The 26,681-nt window shown below is 38.5% G+C and overlaps 2 protein-coding genes across 2 annotated transcripts; one reads left to right on the top strand and one right to left on the bottom strand.

The window, feature by feature from the left end:
- Positions 1-4,327: 4,327 nt before the first annotated feature.
- Positions 4,328-9,684, top strand: prph2la (peripherin 2-like a). Its single transcript, XM_024292434.2, has 4 exons — positions 4,328-5,485; positions 5,718-6,510; positions 6,864-7,110; positions 7,179-9,684. Exons 2-4 carry the CDS (start codon positions 5,930-5,932, stop codon positions 7,449-7,451), a joined length of 1,101 nt encoding a protein of 366 aa, XP_024148202.1. The 5' UTR covers positions 4,328-5,485; positions 5,718-5,929; the 3' UTR covers positions 7,452-9,684.
- On the bottom strand, positions 9,029-26,681 carry ubr1 (ubiquitin protein ligase E3 component n-recognin 1). The gene is made up of 47 exons (XM_024292304.1): positions 26,559-26,681; positions 24,388-24,650; positions 23,861-23,939; positions 23,529-23,639; positions 22,536-22,663; positions 22,318-22,456; positions 22,182-22,244; positions 21,980-22,103; positions 20,248-20,355; positions 20,077-20,165; positions 19,903-20,001; positions 19,585-19,742; positions 19,395-19,494; positions 19,173-19,301; positions 18,656-18,836; positions 18,527-18,579; positions 18,280-18,390; positions 18,130-18,195; positions 17,939-18,040; positions 17,795-17,858; positions 17,592-17,716; positions 17,456-17,508; positions 17,274-17,376; positions 17,157-17,205; positions 16,936-17,090; positions 16,757-16,856; positions 16,567-16,670; positions 15,516-15,596; positions 15,232-15,413; positions 14,947-15,155; positions 14,783-14,879; positions 14,543-14,695; positions 14,367-14,467; positions 14,198-14,288; positions 13,972-14,120; positions 13,836-13,891; positions 13,664-13,760; positions 12,946-13,013; positions 12,596-12,743; positions 12,414-12,501; positions 11,860-11,996; positions 11,663-11,771; positions 11,527-11,583; positions 11,351-11,428; positions 11,096-11,266; positions 10,908-11,009; positions 9,029-10,099 (listed from the first exon to the last, which is right to left on the bottom strand). Exons 1-47 carry the CDS (start codon positions 26,601-26,603, stop codon positions 9,958-9,960), a joined length of 5,217 nt encoding a protein of 1,738 aa, XP_024148072.1. The 5' UTR covers positions 26,604-26,681; the 3' UTR covers positions 9,029-9,957.

The following is a 26,681-nucleotide window of genomic DNA, read 5'->3' as shown; positions in this document are numbered from 1 at the left end:
AAATAACACAACTTACACAGGTAGACAACAGTTTTTTTTGTGCGTAAACAATATTTGATGGGAGTAGTTGTATATAACATTTCTGGAAAATGATATGTCTTTTAAAAGGCCCACTCCAATCATCTTCTAGTCTATTCTAAAATCATTCCCAGCGGTCTTTTAATTATGATTACCCTTGCTAAATAAAAAAACCTGTAATTTTTTTGAACATAGTTTCTGCATTAGAAATTTGCCTCTGGGTTGTGCTGCTAAACTTCCAATCATCCCTTTATTTGTACTTGTAGCTGCCTACTAATTCTATTGATTTGTTGATTTCGCTTTTAAGTATTGAGTGATCTCCCATGGCTCACTTTTGTGTGGATCAGAATGGAGCAGAGCAGGGAGCTTGTAGCCCCTAAGGCATATTTTTATGTCATAATTATGTCCTTTTTAAAAACATTTTTTGTCTGCTCCTGATTCACAATGAATAAAGAAATACTCCGAAATTTTCATCTTATTTTTCTTAACATATGTCCTCCATCAGAAAAAATGCAATGAATCTTTAAAAGTACAAAACCTTTTATGATTTTTTTTTTTTTTTTTGCACAGACACAGTATTTACAGTTGTATACGTGCTGGTATTTCTTCAGAAAGTGCAGGTTTCTGCCTGTCTGCTATCTGATGCAGACTCTAGTGGCCCTATCTGATGAGCTGGCTAAGCTGTTCACAGCGCCCTCCAGTGGAGAGGATGCTTTACAGCAAAATGACTTTTTCCCCCTAATATTGGTCCAAGTGACAATATCTTGCAGAAGATATATAATGGGAAAAAAAATAAAAAAAATCTGGTTGCTTCAGAAATAAATTAAAATTAATAACAGTTTTTAAGCTATTTCTTCCATTTGTATAGTTTGATCTATTGTTGCTCCACAGCTTCCCCAACAGGGGGTCCCTCTCCAGTCATTATTCCTCTCCAGTCAATATTCCTGCTTAATATTCCGCAGAGATTTTCAATGTAACATAGAGACAAGTATTTATTTGAGAGGTTTCCAGACATCAGGAGGCTATTTGTATCCATCATGCTAACTGCAGTGTTTTGCATCCTCTCCCTGGCACATGATTTATGTGTCATTTTGCTGCACCACAGCACTTTGATGTTATCAGCTCTTAGATTAGATTGCGAGTGTGCGTGACTGTGTGCGTGTGTGTGGTCTCGACCTAAAAGCTGACTTTATTCTGTGAGCCTCCTAGCATCACTGTGTATTATTCTGTTGTAGGGTACTTGATTATATTCTTGTGACGGCTCTTTTTTCTGGTTTATTGTCCTGTTGTGGTTAACAGGTTCATATTTTTTCAAAAGAAAAGTTACAAAATAATTATTTTGACTGAAAACTGAGGATTTCAAAATAAATCTGAGTAAGAAAAAAAAAGAAAGAAATATTGACATGACAGCTTATGTGTCCTGCTGGACCCGAGAGAATCAAAAGTGCTACAGCTGCAAGGTCACGGACTCAATAAATTCACAAGCCTTCTCCCTCATAGAAACAGGAGATTAGAAGCACCGAACTCCAAACATTGCTTTTAAATAATAAAGCATGTGTGCGCTCATGAACTGGGCACCCAGGGGAGAGCACGGGCAGAAGTGTGTCAACCCATAATATGTGTTAAAGCGCTCCACCCTCCCAACCATCCTCTAAACAAGTCAGAAGGATGAAGAAAGAGGGAGGAGGACGCTAACCCGTATGCAATCCCCGGCTCTGGGCAAACGTGGGGAAGGATGGGCAGAAGAAAGCACTGGGAGGTCATCCATTTTTCATGAGATGGCAGCAAAGCAAACATCCCTTTTTTCATGTGGATGGAAGCCAGTGAAGAAACTAAAGTGTGTAATCATTTTCAAGGGCACTGACGGTTCATTTTAAATGTGGAACATTTGTGCTTTCAACCTGTATCCTTTAGGATTCGGACCACAGAAGAGGGTGAAGTCATCTCACAGCTTAAAGGTCTTTGATTTTGAAGAATGTTAAAAAATAAAATATTTAGTCCGCCTTTGGACAGGAAGCTCCAAAAAGATCTGTTGTCATTTACTATTATATATAATATTAAGAAAACAAACTTCTGAAGTTTTTTTCTTTTTCTGGTTTTTCTCTTTTTTGCATCTCGTATCTCCACTGTGAGGCTTCCCCAGCCTGCAGGCTCCTCTTTTTCTGACTGCAACACAAAACAACAGCTAAAATAGACACAATTACAGCTTCATATCCTGGGCAGTGATGTGAAGGGTCTGATGAAATATCCTGTACCTATTAATCTTTCCCTGGGGGGCACGCAGGACTAGAAGCAGTGGGCAAGCTGCTGATTAAATGCTCCTAATAGAGGCCATTCATCTCTTGTTGAGCCTCGTCTATTTCCACATGCAGCATCACTAAACTCTGGTTCCTGCTACCTTTGTCTCCTAAAACCCGGATAATTCAGAATTAATTTCTTCATATCTTTCTAAGTGAGTACGATCCCTTTCAGATGATCAACGCCTGTTCTTATCATAGCATCATCTTCAGCGTCGAATTTCTGATTGAATTATTTTCATCTGTGCTGACACGGAATAGATTCAAAATGAGATTATTAGGATGGGGTGATATCTCAGTGATAAATGAAAGTTTGTACGTGTGACCACCAGAAAAACAAAATTCAAACTGACATTAATAATTATGAAACACATGGTAGTAATCCCAAATACTACCATGAAATTTAATATTTAAGATTCACAATACTGTAGCAGCATCTTAAATGATCATTTACCTGTCAATGCATTTCATTATAAACAGATACTTGTATTTTGAAAATGACATAATCCCAGTTATGAGAACTGGAAACAAACAGGATGGATGAGAGTGAAGAGGACACCTGCTGAGGAGGTGATGAAATGCAAACCTCAAAATGAGATCTTCACTATCACCATGTTACCTGAGGCAACAGCGACCCCTAGTGACCAAAGTGTCTATGACCTTTTGTGAAGAACATTGTACAGGTGCACATGCACAGATTTAAACAAAATACCCACCTTTTATGGCTTCCCAATATTAAATTATAAAATTTTGTGTGACCTAAGACTTGACGAGATGTCTTAAACTGTAAATCATATTAGGAATGTGTCATTTTCTGGCTCAAACACATCCTGACAAGGCTCCTTCTCACGCTCCAGCTCTGCTCTCAATGACAAAGATGGGACACCAGTGAGGGGCAACAGCCGTGGATCCCCGAGGCCCAGAGGTGATCAGCACAACCTGGCAGATGGAGGGACATGAGGTGGAAGGTGCAGACCCTCTCCTCCTCCTCCTCCTCCTCCTCCTCCTTTGCGCTCAGGAAGGAGAGGGATGGTGTTGTTTTATGGATGACTGATCGCAGCAGCCAGGTTTAGAGAACCGCTCTCTCTCACTTAATTTCCTCAGTCGCTAAACCCCCCCTCCTTTTGTTTACAAGAACCTGTGTCCTGCACCCCACAGAGAGCAACAGCTTTTCATGTGTCTTTACAAACTGTAATGCTAAGCTGCTCCAAGATGTTCTCTCTGCTCATCACTGTACAGACAGTTTTCAGTAGATTTTGAATACATTTTGCATGTGAGGGTTTTGTTCCACACTCAACTCAGGACACAAAGAAAATAAAAGCTCAAGTTTCTGTTCAGGAATCTTATGGATGCTGCAGTTTGGACTCAATGTTTCAACTTTTGACTCAAAAGTCAGTTTTGGCAAAGTGAGGAAGATGTGCCTGGGTCTCCAGATAACAGGGGAGATGTATATAGACCTAAAAAAATGTTGTCTGTGGCGCCATCTGGTGTTGATGTGATCTGGAGTTATGTTGGCAAAAGATAAATCTCTGCCTTTTTTTTCCTAAATCTCCTTTTCAGTGAACAAAGATCATTTCTGGATGAGGGTGACACTGATGGGAATAACAGAGACAGACCCATTAGTGTTTTATAAAAGTTAATATATCAAAAATGGTTCATGATGGCTTGAATTTCAATTCTAATAAAATATATATATATATATAGTGTCTCACCATTATGAGTCCCTGCACCTCAATTACCACAATAATCATTTTACGAACATTTGAACGACTGTTCATGATCAGTGGCTCCGATGTGATTGATGAGGTATGTGTCTGCGCTGGATTTGCTGACTGGCTCCTGAGGCTGTTATAACCTTCTTTCCTTGCACAAGCTACTTTCCTTCATCTTAATCCCCTAATCTCACTTCCAGTTAGTCTGTCATTCACTGGTTTGCTGGCTGCATTCATGTTTTCATGTGTGACTGCTGTGAGCTGCTCACCTGAACTGAATTAAGAGGCTATTTATTCCAAAATCCGTTTAATTTCTAAACCCAAAACCTTTACGGACATTTGTTCTCATCTGTAATCATTAAAGCAGTTCGGAGTTGTATTTTTTAATATCCCAAAGGCTCAAAAATATTTGGAATGCTACAAGATAAAAATGATTGTACAAAAGCAGTTTAGTGGTATTTTGGTATTTCTGTCATTTCCTGTAAAAGTAAACAAATGTGTGAAACAATGGAAAGCTGTAATGTTTTATTGAATAAAGCTAACAAAATTTTGCACTGATAAAGAAAATAATAAAATAAAAAAATTAGAGCAAATACACCATCTCCCTCTTTTATTTTGAAAACTTCAAGTTGACATCTTTTTTTGCACAGTTTGTCATAAATCCTAAAATAATATGAGATAAACTATGATTATAAACAGTAGAAAGTCTCTTTAAACTTGTGATTTAGTGCTATAAGTTGCCAAAGTTTAATCTATTTGTTTATTTTTTGCCTGATCTCTTTTTTTTCTTCCTTTTTGTATGTAGTTACATTTTTTAAATATAATCTTTACCACTTTTGAGTCAAAATCTCTTCTAAAAACTCTTTCATCATGATTTCGCCATTGCTGTAGCATTTCTGTCAGCAGGAGGCAGTAAAGAAGCATATTTTCTACCATGTCTGTGTCATTGTCTTTTTACCCACAATTCCCCTTTCCTGATAGATATCTAAGTTTTTTTTGGGATGTTTTCTGTTAAACCATCAGAGGGAGGAGTCTATGTAAAAACCATGTTCTCAGCTCACACTTTGCTTTCAGTCTAATTTTTTTATTTTTATTGTTTTCTTATTTAAATAAAAATATTCATATGGTAGATATACTTTAGAAGGAAAAGTATTCTCATGTTTGGGCCTTAAATGCCTAATTTAAGGATGCACACCAGCATCATTCACCATTACTTTTACAGAGCTCGGACACTCAGATTTGCGTAGGTGGCAGAAGGCGGGTCCAAATCCCTTGTGGGGCGCAGGGCTGATTAATGATTAAAGGAGATTAGAAGGAGGGTCAGGACTTGACTACTATTCTCACTCTGATGCTGCTGTGGCTGCCTTTGTGGTATCAGCGCCTGTGCGACCACTCAGCCAAACAATTTAACCATGAAAAGTCTTTAGAAAAATTGACATGTTGCATGTCAAAGCTGAGGTAAGACCAGCAATTTTTGATTAATTCACTCTTTATCTGATAGTATTTTGTGCTTCTCAAACTTTGATTGGTGGATTTTTGGCTATGAAAATGTCCGTTAAGTGTAAATAATTACCCTTTTTTTGATCTCATTGGATGTAGATCTTGTTTTTAGTTTGAAGACTATCAGTTCTTTTGTCTATCTGTAAAAAAACAGCTTTTATACAAATGTTTTGTGTACTTTCTCCTCAAGTGCATCCACAATGCATCGCCCACAAGATATCAGTCGTGTCGACCGGGCTAAGCTGCTTATGAAAAGATCTTCAGAGAAATGTACAACCAAACCCCTTCCTCTTGATCCCACATACAGCATGGAGGATAACCTGTTCCTTTCCCCTTCTTTATTCGTCTCCAACCTTTAATCCCACCCTGGATTTAAAGGAATGACTAGAGAAGAGACAGACAATGGCGGTCTTAAGAGTTAAGTTTACCAAGACCAAGAGGGACAAACTGGCTCAGGTCTTGTGGATCCTCAACTGGATCTCGGTGGTGACAGGGGTCATCCTGTTCGCCCTGGGACTCTACCTTAAAGTGGAGATCAACAAACGAGTGGAGCTGATGGCTGAGAGGGACATCCAGTATGTGCCCAACATGCTAATAGCTGTGGGGCTCATCGCTTGTGCCATCAACTTCCTTGGCGGGAAGATCTGCTACGACTGTGTGGACACGACAAAGTTCCTGCGCTGGAAGCTGATCATGCTTCCCTACATAGTGTGCACCTTTTTCTTTACCTTCTGCGTGCTGGTGGGGGCTCTGATGTGCTACAGCATGCGTGGTGAACTGGAGGAGTCTCTGGCTTTGGGGCTGACACAAGCCATGAGGTTTTATAAGGACACAGACATACCAGGACGGTGCTTCCTGAAACGCACCGTGGACATGCTGCAGATCCAGTTCCAGTGCTGTGGGAACAGCGGCTACAAGGACTGGTTTCAGATCCAGTGGATAAGCAACCGCTACCTGGACATGTCCCAACAGCATGTGGTTGAGTAAGTAAACAGACACATTAGGAACAGGGGTTTCTATCATAAAAGAAGTACCAAGGGAGCTAATATTTGTTGGTTTCTTTCATCTATGCATCCTTTAGGCAAATCCAATCCATTTCTAAGCAACTATGGATGATGCAGTAATCCGGTTCTTAAGATCTAGATGTAAAAGTCTAAGATAAAAGCCAAAGAAAATGATGAATTACCCACACAAAATCCAGAACATGTTTGGACATCCAAGGTTAATAAGATATGATTATGCATGTTTCTTTGGCCTTTTAAGATCTTAAAAGCCTTTGAAATGTAGACGTTACTGTCTTAATGATCCTGAATCCTGTTTGTTCCTGTTTTTCTAGTCGATTAAGGAGTAATGTTGAAGGGAAGTATCTGATGGATGGAGTTCCGTTCAGCTGCTGCAACATCAACTCTCCACGTCCCTGCATCCAGCAGCAGGTCACCAACAACTCTGCTCACTACAACTACGAGCACCAGACGGAGGAACTGAACCTGTGGATGAAAGGCTGCCGCCAGGCCCTGCTGGAATATTACACCGACATCATGCAGTCCATTGGCCTCACAGTCCTCATCACGTGGCTGTTTGAGGTGAGCACCTGCTACTTTTTTTTAAATCATCATTTCCTCTGTAACCTGGATTCCCGTCCTGTTTGCAGCTCTCAGTGTTGACAGGGGTTCGATACCTTCAGACCTCGCTGGAAAACGTGCTGAGACAGGGAGACCCCGACTCCGAATCTGACGGCTGGCTCCTGGAAAACAGCTTCATGGAAACGGCCCGCATCAACCTGAACATCATCAAGAGCCTTGGCAAGAACAACCACATCGATACAGCCAAGAACGGAGACCCCAACATTGACGTCCCGTCCACATCGAAGGCTCACTATGGCCCAGACAACGTTCCCCCAAAGACCATCAAAGAAGCCAGTTAGGCTTCCAGGAGACCAACAGCGCAGTGAACTCTCTCTTTTAGCAGAATTGTTTCAATAATTTTTCAGAATGTCAGACTATACCTAAAAAACAACGTATCAAGGCCTGGAGTTTGTTGGTTTTTTGTGACGAACATGATTACAGCATGTAAACCCACATTACTTTAGCTGCAGATGTCAGGAGGCTAAAACTTTGGTTAAACAACAAAACACAATCAAAATTGATTTTTACATTACTTAGATGCAACATACGGTTGGCCAAAATTTCATAAAAACAAGTGGCTTAAATACAATAGAGCCAAAACTGCATTAAAACATTTTAAAAATGTTTTTTGAGCTACTATAGTGCAAAAACAAGGTCAAAAATTCTACCCCACTGGCAGATTTTTTTTAATAATCTAAAAAAAATCTACAAATGGGAGTATAAAAAGTTGGTCTATCAACAAATTCTTATTTTAAAAAAAAAATTATATTCACTAAGACATGTTTCCTTCAATTTTAATAATCTTGCTATTGAAAAACTCTATAAGATTATGTGTTGCAAGACAAAAAATAAGACAAAAGTATTTTTACTTCCCTGTTTAGATATTAAAATTCAGAAGGACTCTAAAGTGTTTAATCTAAATTAAAAATTCTAAGAGCAGGAATGTTAAAGGGTTTCAGAATATTGCACAAGCAACAAAAACGACTTAAGATTTAGATCTGGAACTTCCAGATGTTGTCCAGAGGACTACAACAGTCTACCAGGACTGTACCTCATTAAAACTGAACAGAGTAAAGAGCTTTAAAAACATCAAAGAATGATTTGAATTTGACTGATCGGAATTTTGTGTTTATTTAGAGTGCATTACAGGGGTCCAGTCTAGATTTGATCAAATAAACTACTAGTATTCAAGAATATCACTTAATGCATTTTTCTGATCAAATAAAGAATAACCTTTAAATCATCACAATATGAACAAATGAAAAAAGTTTAATCTAATCCTGCATTTGTGTCAGTTTTTCACCTGATAGAAAGTTTGGTGTACTCTAGGAAAGAAATATTACTACTCTACTCATTAACACATAAAAATACACAACAAAACATGAATTATATATCTGTATCTGATATGTTTTCCCTAAATAGGGTGTTTGTCATCAATCCAAGTTGTACTGTATTTTTTAATGCAACATCTACATTTTTATACACTCGTCTAGAACATCTGTTTTCATCTTTTTACATGTGATACCGTTGCCTGCATGGTTTTGCAAAAAGGGGCCAAAACAAGTCCTTACTCCTGCAAGTTGAGACACTTGAATCAAAATGAGAACTTGAAATACTTGATATTATTGTTGTTGTTTGATAACAAAAACACAGAAGTGATTTAACTGCATTTGAGAGGCTTAAAGAGACACAAAATATTCAGATAAAAAAGAAAAAAAACAAAAGTTTTTTTTTTCTTACTTCTTGTTTCTTTTTATTTGGATTTTTGCAACTTTGATATTGTTAGAAATAATTTGGGAAAAAAGGATCAATCAACTTTCATTAGAAGAAAAAAGTGAAAAATACTTTTTTTCTTAAATACCACAAAAACCAAACATTTGAATTCGTCATTCCTTTATTCTGCTGACAGCAATGCATTTCTCGTTTACATAAATTCTTTAATACTTAAAGGTTTGTTTCTTCAGCACACAGAAACACATGGTTAGCAGGTTGCTGTGCACCTTTATGGCCACAGCCTGGAAGTCAGGAAAAATTGTCCAAAAGGATAAAAAGGAAGAAACTTTATGATCACACTTCTTTTTTTTTTCCAGGAATAGGAAAGAAACTGAAAGATATTGGACTCTTCAAAATAAAAAAGGAAAAACATTTGTATTGGTTGCATGTTGTTTGGATTTTTTACCACCAAAAATTGCCTTAAATATCTCCATTCAAAAGTTTTGATGCATTCTTTTAATTAAACTGTGGCTTTAAGGTTTTAAGGAATTCAATACAAATATGGCCAATTTGTTTTAAAAGACAGTGGAGAAATGACTGCGTATAATAGGTTTGCGTGCTTGTCAAAGGCAAGTCATAGGCGAGTTGGTTGAGTAAATAGTAAAATACAGTTCTTTACATACATTTCTACGTGGTTAAAGGTGAGACAAATTGATATTTTGGAGCATATTTACATTGAAGAGGCAAAAGCAAAAGGTGTTGCATTTGTGGCCATGCTCGGGTTAACAGTTCAATGTACCAAAACAAGAATAACTTATTTAAAAAAAAGCTTAAAGAAATGGGGAAAAAAAAACTAAAAATAGGTTTAAGTGTTAATTCATGTATTTTTTTAAACAGAAGGCTTCACACCAGCAAAAACTCACCGCAGACGAACTAAAAAGGCGACTTGGGTTAAATTGCCATTCTTCTCTCCTCTTCGGTAAACTCGCCTCTCTACTTAAGCCTGGGGTTAGTGTATAAATGCATCTGTGCGTGTCTATTTGTGCTTCAGGAGCACTAGATTGTGCAGTGCTGCGCATTTCAAAGCAATTATCACAACATCTGCCATTCGAAGGGAAACATAACGTTGACCACCTCCAGGCTGCGGGCGATTTCTTCCAGGATGCAGTGTTGCTGCCACAGCTGGTTCAGCTTCCTGTAGCGCTCGGGGCAAAGGTGAAGCGGATTGCCCCTTCTGAAAATGGAAAAACACAAGAGATGTGTGTCAACACTGTGAAATGTCTCAACAAAATTGAATCGGCTAAATTGGAAACACGTGAACCAAATTGTTACCGATTACTAAGAATTGACGGAAAACCCAACATGATTATGAATCTGTGGCAGAAGCAGTAAAGTAGCCCCACAACTTAACCCCGCCTCCTCCATGTGTCACAGCAGGGACGGTCTTAATCATAGAAGTTAGCTGCTTCCAATTCCTTTTAAGCATCCAATCAAACTTTTTTAAAATCACTCTATTTAATGGGTTCAATACACCATGTCTGTACCATATGTATAAATGCAAATGTGTCATTTTCTTTTATTTATTGTTCTACTCAATTCATAAATTACTATCTTAAATAGATTTGATTTTTCTATTTATTTTCTTGTCTTTTTCCTTTAATTTATTGCTAAAAATTGCTTGAAACAAACCAATCAATCAATCAATCAATTTGTTTTGTGAACATGAAGCTGATGTTTCTCAAGTTTCATCAAAAACTATTTAAATATTCTATTAAAAGTGTTTTGAGTTTGCAATGTGGCAAATATCAGACTCCATGTTCAGTATGTTACACATTACGTCACCAAAAAGCACAGAACCGTTTAATTTAACATGCTTCTTTGATACAAACTTTTTATTTTGTTACAGAACTAACATTTCTGAATGATTTGTTTTTTATTTAAATATTGAACCACAATTTAAAATCAATATCAAATTAGAACAAAAGTATATATCACACTTGTAGTAAAGGAATTAAGACACAACCTTAATTTCAAATCCTTACCCAAGATGAGGATCGGTCTCCCCGTAATCATCCAAGTACGGAGCTGGGTATGTGCTTCCTCGAGATTTACTTGCCATCAGGACAATTTCACATTCTCTTATCCTGGTAACAAAATAACACCGTATTTAATTTAATGGAGAGAGTGTGCTTCATTTTGTAACTTAGTAGAGCCAAAATCTAACTCCAACCTGAGGAACATGCCCACTCCAGCTCCACACGTAGCAGCATGAGCTGTGCAGGCTCCCACTTTCTCCCCGTCAAGCTGACTGAGGCAGCAGGAACTCTGCGAGCACAGCATCGCTCCACAGAAAAGGCACAGAGTCGGTTGCTTTCTTTCATCGTCTGTAGATTTTGGACACCTGACAGAGAGTGATAGGTGAGGAAAACAAAGTTAATATGGATAAGAAATAGAAGGATAGCAAAAAGAAAAGTGTTTTCCTCACTGAAAATGGCTGGCTTGGTTAAGGAGAACACTGTAATCCTCTGGAAGATCAATCAAACGATTCCTTCTCCTGGGATATCTGTGAAAATGTGAGGATTTTGGGACAATTTTTAATGAAATGATTTGGTTTTATAAAAAATAAATGAATTAAAGAATAATACAAAAGCAATGATTAACCTGACAGTCTGGGTTTTGCCTTTTAAGGCTTTGGCGACAGCTGGGCTTCCACACCACCTAATAAAAGAATAAAAAACATTTTTCAGCATTTAAAAACTTGTGAATTTCAAATTGTTCCATAAGTGTGTTCCTCTACCTTTGGATCAAAGGAGAAATGGTGTCTCTGTAGTCCTGGAAAAGCTGAAACACATTGAAGGGAAGTGCCAAGTAGCTGCATAGTGCCTCCATCTGTCCTTGGGAAGTTACTGCATCCAAAACACAAATAAATGGCATTAATACACTGTTAACTAAGCTCCACCTCGTGATTATTCAGTTAATTACTGGTTGAAATACCAGAAGTTTGAGAGAGCTCCTCAGGGGGATGCACTCCCGTCAGGTAATTGAAGAAGAGAGCAGCACAGCGCAGGAAAGGCTCGATTCCCTTCTTCACTCTTTGTGCTACGGAGCTCCCCGATAAATCCGGAATTAGCCTGAAGACATCAGACAAAGATATCAAATATTAAAGAGCGAGAATGAGCGTAGAAAACAAACTAATAAAAACCAGGAGTATTCTCATCTGCACCATAATCTGAAACGACAAAAACAACTGTTGACATTTTTTATAACATGTCTAGTGGAACAAAAGCTAAAATTATACATGTTTCTGCTGCTAACATGGTAAGACTTAGTTATAAAAATCTTCTGAAACCTAGCATTTTTAAAATTGAAACAAATACTATTCTTAATTAAATAATATTTACCAAGTCTGAATGAATAAGAGGGGTGCAGAGAAGAAAGTAGCAACCAAAACAAGGCGATTTTCAGGAATTAAAGACAAATCTAACTTTATGAGGTCATCAGTGTTTATTAAATTAAAGACAAAACACATTTTAAAACCAAATCCCAACCTTCCAGTTTGCTTTGACACCACGGTGTACAACTCTGCCGCCGCTCGTGCCTCCTCTGTCTCCTCTCCATCAGCTGCAGGAGGAAAATCTGCACAGAAATCGGAATAATTACACACTTTAAATCCTTACTAGTGACTGATGTGGGTTAGCTGATTGAAATAATTATTCATGCAGACTGTTACCTGTGGATGTTAAGAGGACCTGCAGCATGTGAGCCATGGTAACCAGATGAAAGATGTACAGGTGGTTGTAGGCAGCGCTCACAGAGGAAGGATCCAAGTCCACAGCCTCTTCCTGATACAGCGAGGGCATGGACAAAACTAATCCCACCTGAGGAAAAAGAAATAAATTAAAGAGTTGACAAGAAGACCCCATAAAAGTTGATTTCCTGATCATGCATATGCTCTTAAAATACGGATGTTCTTTATGTTAAAGACAAATAAACAATTATTTAGAAAACAGAAAACCATCTAAACTAGCTTCTCATCTTAAACTTGCATCAGACGATACCAGAGAATATGAAGTGACCTACCAGGAGATGGAAAAAGTCTACCTCCAGGATGGAAGGTGTGTTCTTTCTGCTCATAGCAGGAAGTAAGACTGAAGAAAAAATGAATCTGGATTAAGGCAAGTGTCATTATCATTAATCTGATGAGAAATTTTGAAAAAGCCCCAAAAATATTAATTTCCTTGCCGTTCAAAATGTAAACGATCAAATAGACCAGACAGCATGAAAATCAAGATCTATCCATGAGCAGCTACACCCAAAGTTGAACTCTACTCTGTACTAGTGAGATGAGCTTTTATGATTTCATTGAGGACGTTTTATGAAATAAGCACATATTTTATTAGAACTTTAGAGAAACGTTTGACAAACTGAAGGTTATTTCCTGAAATAATAGTGCAAAATTGCTAAAGTGCAAATAGAAAAATACACTTTTTACAAAAAGATGCTGCAGATATCACACAAGACAGGATGCAAAATAGCAACATCTGAGTAACAAATCTCACTGTATCCAAAAATAAAAGCTTATTATTATATTAATAACCAATTTGACAAAAATGCAGCATAAATATTTCTGATTTCCAAGAGAAACTGTAATAAAACCAAAGGAGGAAGGCAACCATAACAGGTTGGTGTAAATATTTAAAACTCCAAATATCTGCAAAAAGCTTTGGCAAAACCAGCAAATCAAATTCCCTTATTCAACAGAAGACATTAGCTGATCTACACTGTGAAGACTCCATACCTCCCATCATGTCTGTGAAGTGCCGCTGAACAACCGCCTGAGAACACTTGAGTCTCTGTGATGCTGCAAACTGAACAATCGCCTTCAGACCTGCAAGCTACAGAAACAAACACATTTCAATCATTTACATCATCATCTGCTTTCTTTTGAGTACAACTATCCAACCTCCCACCTGTCTATTTTGTAAAGATCCAAATATTGGCTTTTCCTCTGCCTGCAAAACATTTTCTGAAAAAACGAGGAAATATCCTTTCAGAAATGCTGCTTGTCATACAAAATCAAAAGAAAAAGAGGAAGTTTTCCTGTACCTATTGCGTGAATTGTGAAGGCACATGTGTTCCAGGCCATGACAGGCACCAGAGGACACAGCTCATTGGGTGCTGTCCTCAGTCCCACTCGGTGGACTGTGGTGGCACACACAACCAGCATCTCAGCGACGCTGTCTGAGAACTTCCTCCTGAATGGAAACGTTTCAAAAAGGTGAGAACAGGACAGAAAAGCACCTGTGAGGAATAAGCTGACTGTGATGCTCACGGTTCTTGTACTCCGAAGCTCAAAATGGATCTGAAGTCTGGTTGGCCGTCCCCACACGTACCAGTGGAGCTGCTTCCATCTGTATTCAAATCTATAAGATGTTATTTAAAAGTTACATTTTTAAAATCCATCTTTTTTGCAGATTACAGCCTGTTTAATGGTTGTTTACCGCTCTCCTGACTGAGTGACTTCAAGCCTTTAATCCTGGAGGTGAGGACTTGGATCCAGTGAGGCAGATTCAAATGTTGCCCGATTATTCCTGCATTTTCACTACACAAAAGAAAAAAACGACAACAATCTTATAACGTGCAAATGTACTAGGATGTTCCTTGTTCTCAGACTTACTAGTCAAATGACAGAGGTTCTAATGGAATGAGAGGAACCACAGTATTGCACAGAGACTTGCACAGTGGGCACAAGTACTCTCCGTTTTCCAAATCAATGATGAGCTCAGCGTGGAGCCGGTTCCTGGTTGTATTTTGGTCTGCCTCAAAATACCTGATGGGGGGGAAATAAAATGCAAAAATGAAATGTGTAATCAAAATATTATATTAAATTTAAGAAAGTTTTCTATTATCTACTCACTTCTGCCAACATGTAGCATGCATGACATGCCCACAGCTGCCAGTGTGGGTCCCAATGGCCAAGTTCGGAGGCGTAAAGAGAGGATACGTTCCCGATCCTTTACAGGGAAAATGATTATTAACAGCTTAGAGTGAAAATAAAATGATTAGTGAAACAAGACTAACCATCTGCTTTGATGGTCGGTATCTTTCCTCTGCACTGAGTCAGCACTGTGGACCTCTGCACACACACCGTCAGCACCATGGCAGGAGCGTGTGGTAAAACCTCCTGCTCCTCTTGGCAAAGAATGCAGGTGAGAACTTCCCGCTCCGCCTGGGTGGACCCTCTTTGAGGTCCAATGGCTACGCAAAGCTCCTTCTGCTTTACGGCACAACTGCAGAAACCATTCCAAAAAGAAGAATCAGCATCAGACTTTACAAAACAGTCGTGGAATCTTCTGATTAGTTTACCTCTGTGTGGCTGGAGCCGGTTCCCCTTGGGTGCCACTTTCAGGCATGTTGTCGTACAGCATCTTGTTCGACTCAATGAAGTTCTTCTGCATTGCTGACATCTGGGCCATGATTCTTTTTCGATGTAGCTTAGCTGCTTCCGCCTTCCTCTTCCGCTCGGCTTTTTCTTTGTCCTGTGCGCTCTGGATCAATAAATCATCAATAAAAACATCAATAAATAGATATAAGTTTCTTGTCATATTTGCTCTTTTTTTAGCAACTTCTCTTCAGTTTTTCTTCATTACCTCTTCTGGCTTAGAGCTTTCTGTGGCCATTGATACAGTTGGGCTGGAATTCTCTCTAAGGCACTTGATTATGTCAAACATCTACAAGAGAAAAAAGGACTCAAAACATGGTTCAACTCTGGAGAGAAAGTAGACTCAGCTCAATTTGTGGTAACTTTGGATTTGTGCGTGCGTAATTCTTGATTTGTAACCAATACATTTTGTACAAAAAATTATAAAATTTAAAATAATACAAAATACAATTTACACATGAACAACTTAAAATGACAACAACTTGAAACTAACTACATACACAAATCATTAGAAATTACGCACAAATCGCTTGTTACGCACACACAAAAAAACACATTTACGATGTGAGACTCTTTTCCATAAGTGATGCGTTTAAATGCTGCTAAAATGCTGGGTCATCAGAGTTTTTTTCTCATCAGCCGCTTTGAACTTAGATTGTGAAAATATCTGGTAAAACATGACCTTATCCACTGTCTTAAACTGATATGCCTGATAATTAATACAAAAAAGTCTGAATGTGTTTTTTTTTAAACACTCAACACTAAAGTTACTGTATTTTTCCCGCGCTGCCTCGGAGCTGCGCTTTAGGGAAAGCTCGGCAGGGAATGATCAGCTCCGAGGCAGCACTGAGAACAGAGAAACTTCAGTGTTGAGTGCTTTAAAAAAACATATTTAGACTTTTTTTGTATTAATTATCAGGAATATCTATTTTAGCAAAAAAATGGGTAAAATGTCAAGTTTCACCAGATAATATTCACAATCTAAGTTCAAAGCGGCAGAAAAGAAAACTGATGAACCAGCATTTAAATGCTTCACTTAAACAAAATTTTTTTAGACGTGAAAAGAGTCTTACATCAGATTTGTGCATAAATGTAATTTTGTGTGTGCATAACAAGCGATTCTTGCTTAATTTTACTGTCGCGCATGTGTATTATATTTAGAGTTTCTTTTTTTTTTGCCATTTAATCTATTTTCTCTCCATAAGCAACTCTAATCATTTATAACATTGTATAAAGATATTAAATTGGACTATCCGTACCTGTAGAAGCCAAATGATCATGTCTTTTTGAGCATCAATGGAAGGCAGAGTCTTGATCTTGGACAACAAATGGAACACGGATTTTTCCTGTTCTGAGCCGACCACTGCAAAACCAGAACAGACGTGTCACAAACAGCTCATGGAGTTGAGACCAGATTTAGTCTGCATTGATAACCATGTTAGTGCTCACATCTGGCTTTCAAGCTGAAATCAAAGGTCACCTCCTCCACAGAACACGCCTCAAGCTGCGTTTTCTCTTCCAGCAACGCCTGGCCGATCAGGTGGAGAGCCTGAAGAAGAAAAGTGTAAAAATTAATATTTAAACAAAAAGTTAATTTTTTTATTTAGATGTAAAATAACGATGTGTACCCTCTGAATCATGGCTTCTGTCCAGTGAGTGGGCCGGTCCTCTGCAGCTCTCTGCAGGACGTGCCTCAGGATGTGCACGATAATGTCACAGCTGAGGAGGCGCACGATGTGTGAGAAATCTGGACAAAAGGCTGGAGGCACCGGGGGAGGCAGAGCTAAACACAAACATGATGTTAGCACAGCTGAAACACAGGGAAGTGCTGGCGTGAATGATCAGTCACCTTTATCGCTGCCTTCTTTAGCTTTCCTCTTCTTTTGAGACTCCTCAGCCTAAAACAAATGAACTATGAGGTCCTCTTTCATGAAAAATGTCCGTTTGGATTTAAAATGTTACATACCTTACTATGCTGGGATTTTGAGTAATGATAGAAGAAAGGGTTGAATTCTACGAGGCGCTCTTTTTTAACTTCGTATCGTCCGTGACCCGACACTCCAGGCTTTCTGAAAAAGAAACATAAACAGATTTAAATAAATGTCTGGATTATTCACAAAACTAGTCATTCTTTCTACGTGAACCTACTTGAATGTGGCAACTTTGGAGATGATGGTTTCCAGGCCCGTTTCATAGTTTTCCTAGTTAAAAATCATTTTATTTAACTTATTTTATTCAAGGCTTGAAGTTTAATCTAAAATGTAACATAAAAAACACATCTTACGTTCTCTGATAAGCTTTTCACCAGGCTGCTATGTGCCATAGGCTCAATGCACAGCAGGTGGATGACTTCTCTCATGGTGACTTCCTCTTTGGTCACCCGACTGATCCCAGGGACGTAGCGCTCGCCTGGACGCAGAAAACAAGAAAGGATTCTATCATTTCCATTGCAAACATAAAGGGACCAGAAAAAACTGGAGAATGTACCGATGATGACGATTAAGAGGTAAAGCATCTCCTCGGTCAAACGGTTCCAGTGCATCAACTGATCCTAAAAAGAAAAAAAAAGGTGAACATCTCTTATTTGAGAAGTTTGTATATGTATTTATTGATATTTTAGGGACAACTTACCTGATCTTTACTTGAACAACTTCCATTAAAGTATTCAAACAGTTCAAATCTCAGCAAGACCAGCATGAGGAAGTGGTTTGGATCCATTTTAGAAGCAGCAATCTGAACAGCACAAACCAGTTATTGTCACCCAGACCAAAAATGTTCAACAAAAGAAGCCAAAAATCTGATCATGTGTAATTTGTACCCACCTGGAGCATGATAACGTCTTTATCGTACATCTCATCCCTGCATTTTACATCTTGATAGTAGTAGACCTGTTCATACAATGTGGATTTATTATTATTTATTTCAGTTAATAAATAATTTAAGAAGGATTTTAAAAGAGAAACAAAACGTACCTGGCTGACGAGTGATAATCCGTTTCTCCGCCACATTTCAGCAGAGACCTGAGCAGCCAGCACGATGCAGCGCAGAGGATGCTCTGCGAGGTCTGTGAAGTCATAGCTTTCCTGCAGAACATTTGAATAAGAATTGTTCAAAACGACTCATTTTTAAGCACAAAATGTATTATTTATCTGATTAACATACATAATCAACACAACCAACAAATTAATTCTAAAAAATAGGATTTTCTTAATCACTTACAGGATTTTCCAGACGCTCGATCGCTCCAGTCCCACACAAAAGCACATACAGGCCTAAAGATCACAAAATACCAGGTTTATAACTCACACAGTTAGAAATCCACACTAAATGGATAGTTAGTTCTCCTACCAGCAAAAAGCCTGGAGATGGGAAGGTGGATGCTGACAGGCTCCTGGGAAACTTTGTACGGCCGAACATGAAGGATGTGTTTGCACATGTAGAAGTCAGTGGCCTCCTTACGGAAGGGCTGGTTGGTGCACTGGGTCAAAACTGTGTGGCACTCCTTAAACGCAAGCAGCAAGATCTCCTCCTAAAAGAGAGCAGGTCAGAGACGACTTTAGGAACACAGCATTAAGTCAGTCAGTTTTAAGAAAAAGCGGAAATGTATCAAATACATGACGCCAAGTTATGTTGACAGTTTGGCATCGTATTGGGAGGACCATCATTTTTTTTTTTTCAAAATAAGACATTCTTCTTGTCTTAGAATTAGTTATCTGTCTCACTGTTTAGTCATTTGTTTCCAACTGCAATGTTGAAGCATCTTTGAAATTGCTGAATGCAAATGTCTCTTTGCCATCAATGAAGCCCAAGAGCATCATATGCATAATGATGTTTTTTAAAAGTTTAAAAGTGTGGAGATGCTTACATCTGATGCACACCAGTCCTGGAAGATGGAAAGAATGTGGCGCATGTGGATCTGAAGAGTAAAACCAGCTTCCCACTCTGGTTCCACTGCAATGTGCTGACCGAGCTGCCGCTTCACCTCCTCCATACCCTAAAAGAAAAAAGATAGATATAATGTAGCTTTTTCTTTTAAAAGAAGCTGCTTTTAGAGATTTTACTATTCTTGGTAAAGTAACTCTGGTACCTGCATGCATTTGAGAAGCCCAAGAAAGACTCTGAATCCCTCCAGAAACTGTCTTCGTAACTGATGGGTCCATACTGAAGGTTTGCTGATCAGAACGTACCTTACCACCAAAGAACACACATACTTTAAAAAAGGGAGGGGAAAAAACTAAAGAACGAAACAAGGAAAAAGCTCCACATGTATAGATCACCTGAGGTCGTGGAAGATAATCTGGATGCGAGTAAACTTGTCTGAATTGTAGCCCAGAAAGAAAAAGCGATTGTTGTCGTCAAGATGTTCATGCAGCAGATCCATGATGGTATCAACTATCACTTTGATGACGTTGCATTCTTCCATCAGCTGTCGGGCCTACAGAAGGAAAAAATAAAAGCAGCACAAGGAAAGAAATGTTTGTAAATCTGGTTTTGCACTGCGAGTACTCTCCTGAGAGTTGAAGTGTTGACAAAAATTACTCCAAGTACGTTTTGTTCAAACAATCTTTAAGCAAACAAATAAAAAGAAAACTCACCAGTGTGGGAACAGTGAAGATCTGAACGGACAGAGCTGTGATGGATATACTTCTTTCATGATCGTCACTGATGAAGTCCTTTTGTAGCTGCTTGTAGTACTGAATACAAGACAGAAATCATACATTTACTGTAAATAAAACCATCAAAAATGTCATTTTTTAAGGTTTTCTCACCTTTGTGAACTCTATTGCAAAAAGCCTCTTGAATTCTGTTTCCATTAGCATACTGCAGAAAATCAGCTCGTGTACAATCTTGCGAGCTCCTTGAAGATATGAGGAAACATGTTTTAATGTTAGAGTCATGTGAAATAAACAGTTTATCCCTATAAGTGAAAATCTGCATACCTTTGTACATTCTGGCATCATGCAACATGAGTCTACTGATGAGACAAGGCCGATCTCTGTCTGCGTTTGGTTCTAGCGCTACCTGGCAGAACACCTGCCTGAAGCCCACTGCAAGAAATAGAGTACAGCTGAGTACAAAAAGACCAGAAAAGAAAACTGCATCACTAAATAAAACCAACAACTAGGCCTCAAAAATAAATCAAACATTTTTAACATCACCTTGTGCAATATGCATATTGCAAAAGGCGGCGTAAAACGAGGAAAAAGGTTACTTTAATTGTTTAAACATGGACATAGAAAGACAAAACAGTCAGGTTTTTTAAAAAGCTCAAATGCACACTACCTACATTGTTCTTCGTTGTTGTCTATATTAGTTTTTGCTAGTACTTCCAGAAGGGGAGATCACTGTTCTTCGGCGTTTCCATAACAAACAACGTCTTACCTTTAGATATAACTTGCAGTATAATTTAGGTCGACTTTTATTTAAATAAATCAATTGCGCAGCCATGGAAATGATGTATTAGTCGTTTTGCTTTTGGTTCATGAATCGCAATATTGATCGCTAGTATCGCACATCGCATGATTTCCTCATACAGTGCATCCTTTCATGTTCAAGCTATTCTAATCAATATGTAATAAAACATTTTTATTATTCGACTTTGATGCTGCTTTTATTTTTTTTTAGGAAGCGTTGATTTCTTGAGGAAATTCGGGTTCAACGAAATGAAGTAAATTTAGTCGCCATTTTTCAGCGGTACAGATTTTGCCATTTTGGGATGTTAGTAAGCAGTGATTGGTCCGAGTCTGTCTGAGTCATCATTTCTATGGCAATCAGTCTCACTAATCAGGAGAGAGGTTGTTGGGAAGCCACACCCCTTCCACTGAGAGTGAGCTGAGGGAGAATCTGTCAATATAACACTTCAAACGATTGAGGTGGGGTCCACTGGGCACCACATGCTCTTATTGAGGCATCTGATTGGCCAGTTTATAACTTGAATAACTTGCAATAAAGAAAATATATCATGAAAAAAAATAGTTTTAGCAAGAACATGTTAAAAAGAGACACCAGAACAAGAACGGTTATTCTGACAAACAGAATGACTGAGTAATAGCAGCTCATTTCTCAAGAGAAGTCTATGGGATTTTGGATTTCTGGGATCCCCCAGAAATTAATAAACATTGTATATTTTTGTGTCAACGCAACACAACAGAGACTCGCCACAAATTATCATAGTAATTCAGCCTGTAGGCTTTTATACTGAATTGGCATAAATTTATGACGAGATCAAAGTTCTATCACTACCAGGAACCAGGCTATCAAAGTTTCTAATTGCATCATTTATCAAAATACAATAAAACTCAAGGAACTATTTTATCGAGAAATTAACTGTTACAGTCTGCATATTTTTAATGCCTTGTTAAAGTCGTTCAGGTCTCTGAGGCAGCAGTCATGTCCTTTCTAAATGCACACAACTCTGCCTCTGATCTTCAGTTCCGCTTCCCAAAGGCGGTTTCTCTTTGTTTATAGTATAGCAGATAAAACAGAGCAAAATGTTTGTACTCCAATCCTTTGCCCACGGCACAGGTCAGAAAGTTCAACCATTTCAACACACCTTTCAGACTTTTATTCCCGTATCATGATCTCTTAAGACTGGTAGACATACCAGTTTGTGCACCTTAGGAATAGAACCAACACCTGTCGACTACTGTTTAGAAGGAGTGGCTACCACACCTGAGTAGCCAATGATCTTCTGGAACCAGGAGCCGAGGCGGAGTGCAAACGTTTGATGAGCCATCACTGCGGCATGAAGGATCTCCACCCGCAGCGGCTGCAGCGAAATGTGCTCCGAGTTGGACTGTAAATCCGAAAAGGAGAGGTTTTTATTTTGTGAGGTCGGGATATAAAAAGGAAACGGTCAAAGAAATAGATTTACTTTGATGAGATCTTTGGCTTGCTGGCAAGAACGAAGAGTTCCCCGCTTCACAGCCCGCCGACCCTAAAGTAATAAAATACAGTGAGCTTCTTTTTTATAGCATAGAAAGTGACAATAAAAAGAAACAACAAAATACCTCTTTGTCAATAAGTGTTGTGTGTATTTTTGCTTCCTCCTGGTTACAGTTAACAGAGCGTTGGAGGGTGTAGATCACATGGTCGTACGAGTGGTGCTCATCATTGTAGAGCACACAGTAGTACGCATTTTCTTTAGTCCTTTAAAAAAAAGTAATTTTAATCTAAAGAAAGCATTTGCCATATAAGTGTAGTCTCATCAAATCTGGCACCACCATACCCAGGCTGAAGTTCAGCTGAAAGCTCAAAGTTCTCCTCCCACACCAAGAAGTCCGTGAGGTAGCGCAGCAGAACTCGAAACAGCTTCTCAACGCGTTCACATAACTCTGGCTCCAGAACACATTCATCCTGCAGAAAATGATGTAAAAAGTTGCTTATTTGTCAAAGTGGAACACTAAATTCCACTCAGTTTGATCCACAAACAATCTTATAAAAAAAGCTAGTTTGATAAAATGTGTTTGTTTAAGAGTTCTTAAAACAATGTCTCACTTCCTGTTTCATTAACAGTTAATGAGCATATTTATTTAATCTAAAAACTTCCTCATAGGAGAAGGAAAAGTATTGATAGATAAGTGGAAATGTTGCTATACAAAACTTTAATTCTTGGTGGTAAAAAGGCAAAGATCAGACGAAAGGCGCACGAAGAAAACAAAAAAGGTGTTTTCTCTCAAGTGAGTGAAGATGCAAAAGGTTTTTAAAAGCAGAACTAAGTGATTTGACGCGTTTGCATAAACGAGTAATGAGGTAAAATGCAACTCCGGATCTCGTGTGGCAAAAACAGAACACTTTGTCAGACTGAGGCCAAGAATGTCAACAGGACCACCTGTTGTTTATGGAAACAGGCACGGAGCTGTCAAGCTTCAGGTCTGCTGAACGCTCAGAGCGCTATCTTATCAATGAGCCTAAACACCGCCGATCAGCAAAGCAGGGTCTAACATCTGCACAGACACTATAGCAACTGTAAATGCAAGTCATCCCTGCACAGAATACCAGCTTTCATGTTATTTTCAATTATTTTCACACAATTATCATTACAATTATCTGTGTACACTCTACTTTATTCCTTCTATAGCATCTGCTTTGTTTATTGCAGTCACAGCCAGATGAGCAGCATCCAGGACTAAGATGGGAAAATAAGCATTCTGGGGTTCACTGACACAGAATGGGACAAGAACACTCCCTCCTACATCCGTCTTCCCGTTATATAACTTACCGTTACCATGGCAGTGGCTGCTCCAGGGTCATGTTTGGAGCAACAAGGACCGATCTTCCAGGCTTCCAAGTCCCCACAATCACAGAATCCCCCCCCTGAGGATGCGTGCATCTGGGATATAAAATGCATCAGTCACTGAAGACGAATTAACGGATGACGCGAGTTAAAGCTGCTGGTCGTGTGAGAATAATCTGACATTTTGTGACGTTTATGTGATGACACCAAAATTTAGGAATGCTTATAGAAACTCAGCAAATTAGTACACTTGTACTTTGTATTTTAAATATCTATAAAACATAAAAAATTATGTTTATATATATATATATACAAACCTTGTAACGATGACTTTTGTGCACACTATCCTGGAAACAATCCATGCACAAGACACACGTGGGGTCTATTGCACAGTCCCTAAAACAAAACAAAGACGGGTTTCAGCATAACTTTTATTTTTAACAAATTATCAGTTTTTCTGTATGCTAATTTGAAGTTAAAAGTACACATTTTCTCAATATTTCTGCCAACCAGAATACTTTCAAATGTCTTTAGCGTCACTGACTAAGACAGCAGATCCTGCAGGATGACTCAACATTTGCACAGCCCCGCTACACAACCTATTAATTATTCACTTTTAGAACTCAGCCTGACTGGAACGTAACAGGATTCTCCTTAAATCAAACCAAAATGAGGCCAAACTAATATCACTTCAAAATACTGATTCTAATTCCTTATTTCTCTGATTCAATTTGAGACTTTGCTGCTTTATTTGCATGTTTCATACTGAACAGATTTTCAGCATTTCACCAAACCTTAGAGGTTTCATTTGTTTATTACAGAACACCAGGCGCTACTTTCGAACCTGCAAGAGTAGACAGTCTCTCCCTCTTTGAACACACGGCCACAGAGCTGGGAGGAGGTGCTGCTGCCCTGCTTGAGCTTCTCCAGGCCCTGCTGAGGATCCTCTCCAAAGAGGAAGCACTCCAGAGGATGGAGGAGCAGACTTTGCAGGAGCTCGTCTTCCTCCTGGGGGCTGTTCTCCTTCCGCAGACAAAAAATCCGCGGCACCTGCTCCTTCAGGTAACCGAGCAGCTCGGCTCTGCAGTCTGAAGCCTGCTGCCATTCCTGTGAGAAAACAAGCATCACTTTAGAGACCAAAAATACAGATACATTTTTGGTTTATTGACATTGTTGGACTGTTGTGTCTAAAATGAGAACCAGCACTGATGAAACAGAGCAATGACATAAATAGGTAGTAATTTTTTTAATTGTTTAAAACTGAAATGATAATGCTAATGTGATTAAAGATACATTTGATTAAACACAAGTAACATATTTTGAATGCAGCTTGTTGCTCAGAGACTTAAAACAGTCCATCTTAAAAAAATAAATAAATAAAAAAACACTAAAAAGACAAAGTTGTGTATTTTTTTAAACAGTAACTAAACTGAACTTTGATTTGTTTTGCCATTTCCTTAAAAAAGGTCAAAATGGGGTAAAGTTTTGCATGTAGGAAGCTTGGTTTGGGTTTAAGGTAACAATAACTAGAACTTGATTTTTTTTGTTTGTTTTTTTAATGAAAAGCAAAACATCTTAGGACAATGTTGTAGACTCATATCATCCCTCCTTTAAGACAAATATTCAAACCCGCTGCAGAGACTCGGGCCTCTAAATGCACAGTCATCAGCAGGCCACATAACTATGTAGAAGCCTGCAGACTTGACAGTCGTCCAGAAGATGATCACTGACAGTCTGCATGGGAGAGGAGGGAGCGAACGACACAAAAGGTCATTGCTAAAAACGTTGGCTGTTTACAAAGTGTTGAATTCACACAAATTATTAGAACGCTGAACAGTTTAAAATTAAAAGAATGATGCACGTTTACAATAAATTACCACATTGAAAGAGGGGATCTTAAAACTGAGATGATTTAACTTTGTTGGAGGAATTCCAATGAGATGAAAAACAGGAACATATAAAAAATAATAAGGTGAAAGGAAGCATTATAACCATTATAAAATCACTTCATAATTAATAAATTATAATCGATACTGGAAAATACTATTTGGAATGAGGCTTGAAGGGTTTATTTTACTATAAAACAATTAAGATGTCTATCACAGCAGACAACACACGTGATTACTTGTGTGGTCGTGTTCTAATAATGTTCAGTTTGAATTATTTCTATAAAGGAAAAACTAAAAGTGGGCTGAACTTTAGGAAACGATCTAAAAAATTTCACCTGCGCTGTTTAGTACCAGGTATTTATCTGAGTCACAGTGGTTGTATTTTTGGCTAAATATGTCCCATATCGATTTTAAGTCAATGCATCGCTTGGATCAAAATGAACCAATATCCACTATGAATTATATTAGATTATGACATTATTTAAACCGTCTTTAAATTCAGATTTACATCCCATCTAGTCCCTTGAAATACAGACGGCATCGAAGATATACACAAAAAATACACTGTTATAAAATTCTCCAAATTTGTTTTCCTTTATAGGTCCAGGAATAAGTCAATGTGATGGAAGATTAGACCAAACAAAACAAACAGCAGCTTTATTTAGCTAGCAAGATTGTGAAAATGTCAAACAATAAAAATGGTTCGTAATGTGAATAAAAATACCTAGCAAGTTTAGTTTCATTTTCTAAAGACACAACTTTCACACTGACGTTCAAGAAAACAGTTAGGACTGATGCTCAATGTTTAAAAACTCGCAAAACGGGGTTTTAGACCAAGCTAAACACCAAAATACCAGATTAACCCACACTTCCGTAAACAAATCGCGTTTTAGACAAAGATTCAAATCACTGATTCAAAACAATCTGGGGAGGAAAAAACGCTGTTTGTAGCCTCTGGAAGCTAGTAATGCGGTTAGCCAGCTTCTGGCTGCTAGCTTGATAAGTAGCACCGTCCCTGCTCGTTGAGCCTGTTTTGTGTACAGCATTTATAACACCACGCGTACGTGTTCAGTATCCGACTCTCAGTAATAACTGTCAGTTTTTATTTGCAACGCCAACACCGTACCTTACTGAGCTCCAGTCCGTCAAGGTGTTTTTTACTCTCTGCCATATTTCATTTGCCGAAAAGGAGGGGGGTTTCCTGTGTCTGTGTGACCAATATCCCACGGCTGTTTGAATGGAGCGACGC

The sequence above is a fragment of the Oryzias melastigma genome, linkage group LG22 (genome assembly GCF_002922805.2).
Source record: "Oryzias melastigma strain HK-1 linkage group LG22, ASM292280v2, whole genome shotgun sequence".
In the NCBI taxonomy this organism is placed as follows: Eukaryota; Metazoa; Chordata; class Actinopteri; order Beloniformes; family Adrianichthyidae; genus Oryzias; species Oryzias melastigma.
This window is presented reverse-complemented; position numbering and strand designations above follow the sequence as displayed.